The 3,802-nt window shown below is 52.1% G+C and overlaps 1 protein-coding gene across 1 annotated transcript; it reads left to right on the top strand.

Annotated features, from left to right (window-relative positions):
- Window positions 1-930: 930 nt before the first annotated feature.
- Window positions 931-2,746, top strand: EDF1 (endothelial differentiation-related factor 1; the record flags this gene model as incomplete). The annotated part of the gene is made up of 3 exons (XM_010017035.1): window positions 931-1,091; window positions 1,682-1,775; window positions 2,181-2,746. Coding segments are annotated over 3 exons (317 nt in total), but the record flags the coding sequence as incomplete, so codon positions are not given.
- Window positions 2,747-3,802: the final 1,056 nt, after the last annotated feature.

Below are 3,802 nucleotides of genomic sequence, written 5' to 3'. Positions count from 1 at the left end.
CCTGCAGCGGGGGACGGAAGGAGCACCCCCCGCGGAGCCCGAGCTCATCCTTACTGCGGCCGCGTAGCCCCGAGCCCTGCCCGGCTCCACGGGGATGCTCCCTGCAGCCGGAGCTGGGGTTCTGGTTGTCCAGAGCTGAGCACAGATCTCGGGGGGTCTTTTACGATCACAGAACTCCCCATTTCTGCGGCTTATTTCTCGTGTCGATGATATTTGTCCAGGGTTTAACTGCTGGCTCTTCTGCGGCATTGGTCTTCAAAAATACACCGGTTCCTCTGATGTAAATTCTCAGCATCTCCCACCATAGGGATGAGATCAGGATGGTGGGAAATAAATAAACAGGTGATCCTCAAAGGAGGTTTAGTCAGTTTTGCAAGAGTCTGTCAGAGACTCATGCAGGAGAAAAGATTCAGAGTGCTGAGGCAAACCAAACAGCATGTTCTGAACCTTAGGCCTTCAGCAGAGCTGAGTAGTTGGAGTTTACTTATAGAAGGTATAAGAAAACTGATTAAAAGCTAACTCTCGTGCTGCCTTATATCTGAGCAAACCCCGTTCAAGTTCAGATATTACCCCCCATATGCTGTAGCACAAATGTGTGTCTGGACCGAAGTTGAACGATAAATCTCCAAGCCAAAGTGAGATCTTGCTTGTCTGGAGTGACGCTTGGATGGGAAATAGAGAGGGGGGAGGGCTGTGCATTGCTGTGTTTAGACACCAGCATTAAATAGATTAAGATGAGGTGTTCTTTGACGGGCAGGATCTGGCTGGGATTTGTGCTGATGTTGGCACATTGAATCTTGAAAGCTCCCTGAGACGTTGAGCAGCTGAGTGCTTAGAAGAAGCACCTTGATACTGTTTGGCACAGCCTGAGCCTTGTTTTGTTTGTCCTTGGTTTGTTTTGGTTTGGTTTGTTCTTGCTTTGGGTGATAGGGGCAGCAGGCCAGAACAAACAACACTTCATTACAAAGAACACAGCCAAGCTCGATCGGGAGACAGAAGAGCTGCACCATGACAGAGTTCCCCTGGAGGTGGGCAAAGTGATCCAGCAAGGCCGGCAGAGCAAGGGCATGACCCAGAAGGATTTGGCCACCGTGAGTACAGCCCCTGCTCCCACTCTCCCCACGCAGCTTTAGGTGAAGGTGGACACTTTTTGGGTCTCCTCGTGGGAGCTGCAGTGGGGTGGTATCATGAGCAGGAAGTTTGGTGACCGTGGCATCTCTGGTGCTGCTCTCCAGGCAGGGTTAGTTACGTGGGGAATAGTTCAGGGGTTGTGCAGCCCTTGAACACTGCTTGGAGACGGAGTGTTGGTGCGGCTGGTGAGAGGCTTTGTTTTGCCCTTCTCCCATCATCTCAGCAGTGACATGAGGTTTTGTTGGTACCACCTGCGCCTGACAGCATTCAGAAGCCCACTGCTGCCTTAAGGAACAGCAGTGTGGGGTGTTCCTGCTCCTCCTGGGAGGCTGAGGAAAGTAGCAGCCTGTCTAGGATAGGTGTCACCACTGTTGTGACACCCAAATAGGGGAGGGAGGCAATAATGTTGGTGGAGTGAGCCTGGAAGTGGGGCTTTGTCTTCTGATCCTGGCATAATTTGAGGCTGTTGTTATGTGTGTGAGCAGCGCAGGGCTGAGCTGAGGGGTTCAGTGTGTGGAGCCACTGTTTGAGACTCAGCCTCTTCTTGTAGAAAATCAACGAAAAGCCGCAAGTTATTGCTGACTACGAGTCGGGACGAGCCATCCCCAACAACCAGGTCATGGGCAAGATCGAGAGAGCCATTCGTAAGTGGAGAAAGGAACAAAATACATGACACGGATTCAGTGCCTAAGAGGGGTGTTCTGGTTTAAGTTGTTTCCATGTTCCACATCAGGAACAGTCGCTGGCTGCTGTTACTGTGGGTGCAGCTTTGTTCTGGTAAAACCTAGGTCTGCTGCCTGCCACTCTCGTAGGCCAATTCAGATGCCATATTCTCAGAAGATGATGCACAAACAAGAGTTGGAGCTCTCTGAAACTAGTCTGGTGCTCCTAGAATCGAAAGTAGGATTCTCCTTCCCTCTGGGTCCCCTGCACATGTTCTTGGATGTTCTCTTCCATACAGCAAACGTGTGAGGACATAAAGTTATATCAGGCAAATGATGGAGTGCTGATGGCAGCTGGTAGCGGTCATCTCCTTTGTCTTGTTCCAGGCCTTAAACTGCGTGGGAAGGATATTGGAAAACCACTGGAAACCGGCCCCAAAGGGAAATGACAACAAAGCCTCGAAATCAGTTTGTTTAGACTGATCTCGTCTGGCTGGTTCTCCTTGACCAGCAGGAGCTCTGTTCATATTGCCAAGCTGAACAAGAGGGTTTCAGACTTGCTCTGGGGGGGAAATCTGCTGAATCTGTACCTGCTGTAAAAAAGCAACCTTAAAGAAGTGATTCTCCTGATTGTGTTTTCCTTCCTCCTTTCCAGAGATTGAGGAACTAAGCCCCCCAAAATACAGCATCTGATTTGCCAGAACCCATGTGCGTCTTGGTGTTTAGTGCTAATGTTAAGGCACTTGAGGTGCTCTGAAATGCAATCATTTCATTGGAGCAATTTGGGAACGGGTGGGATATCTTATATATAAATAATGTGGGAGAGTTGGGGCTTACCCAGTGTCTGCATTTGAAGTGACACCTCAGTCACTGCATCGCAATGACATTTCTGTTTGTTCCTTCCAGCCTGTTTTAAAGAGATCTATAATAAAGTTTGATACCCTTCAGTTGCACAGGGCAGTTGCTGCGTGTTTACCAGCTCGTAGTGAATTTGGGTTGGGTGTGACTGGAGCTGCAGCACCCTCTTCCTTCTGGAAGTGTAATTAATAGGAATGCCTGGAGTGTCTGGGGGAACAGGCAGCGCAGTCATAGCCTTCCCAGTGCTGCTCCCCTCCCTGCCGGGGAGGACTGCAGCTCTGGCTTACAGCCAGAGATGAAATCAATCCTGTGGTTTGATCTGGTGCAGAGGTGAGTCTGGAGCTCTGCAGAGTGAGGTGGATGTGGAGATGCTCAGTTGGGTGCTAGGAGGTCTGAACCCTCCCTACCTCTCACCTCCCTTCCCCAGCTTCCAGCAGGCCAGCTTGCTGGGAGCTCCTTCCTGCAGGGCACTGCTGGGACAGGGCAGTAATGGAGCTGTAGGGATGCTGCTTGATGTGACTGTGGCACTACCTAAGTGGGACAGAGCTGAAGGGTGAGAGGAAGAACAGGCTTTGGTCACAGGATGCCCCAATCCCCTCTGGACAAGCTCCAGGGCTGAAGAGAGCAGGATCCCCAGTGGGCTGAACTGGGCTGGGAGCTGCTGTGGCAGGTGTGGATGGGAGCTGCTCAGGACTTGCACAGGATTAAATACAGTCCTGAAAGCTGGGGCAGGAAGAAAGGGATCCTGGGTGCAGGGGCCTGGGTGAGAGGTGGGCACCCATACAGCAATGTTAGGGCTGCCCTCGGGAATGGTGTGTGGTGCCCCAATGCTGCTCCCTGGGTTCTACCCTCCCGAAACTTTCACCTCCAGCACCAGCAGAAACAGCTCACTGCCCTGGGAGCAATTGGGTGTGGGAAGGGGCTTGCGCCACAGGTGGCCCCCTGATCTGCACTGCCCTGGTCCGACTGGGATTGTGCACTTCGACCCCTTCCACTGCTCAGTTGAGGGTGGCCCCTGCGAGGAGCTCCAGATGAGGGCACCCACCAAAGCACGGGCACGTCACCGTGTGTTGGCACAGAATGTTCATGTTACAGGAGACAAATAATGCTTTGGAGGTGGGGAGGCAGCGGCAGGTCCCTGAGCAGGGCTG

This window comes from Nestor notabilis, unplaced genomic scaffold, assembly GCF_000696875.1.
Source record: "Nestor notabilis isolate BGI_N333 unplaced genomic scaffold, ASM69687v1 scaffold28956, whole genome shotgun sequence".
Classification (NCBI taxonomy): domain Eukaryota; kingdom Metazoa; phylum Chordata; class Aves; order Psittaciformes; family Psittacidae; genus Nestor; species Nestor notabilis.
Note: the sequence above shows the minus strand (reverse complement) of the source record. Positions and strands in the feature narration are given on the sequence as shown.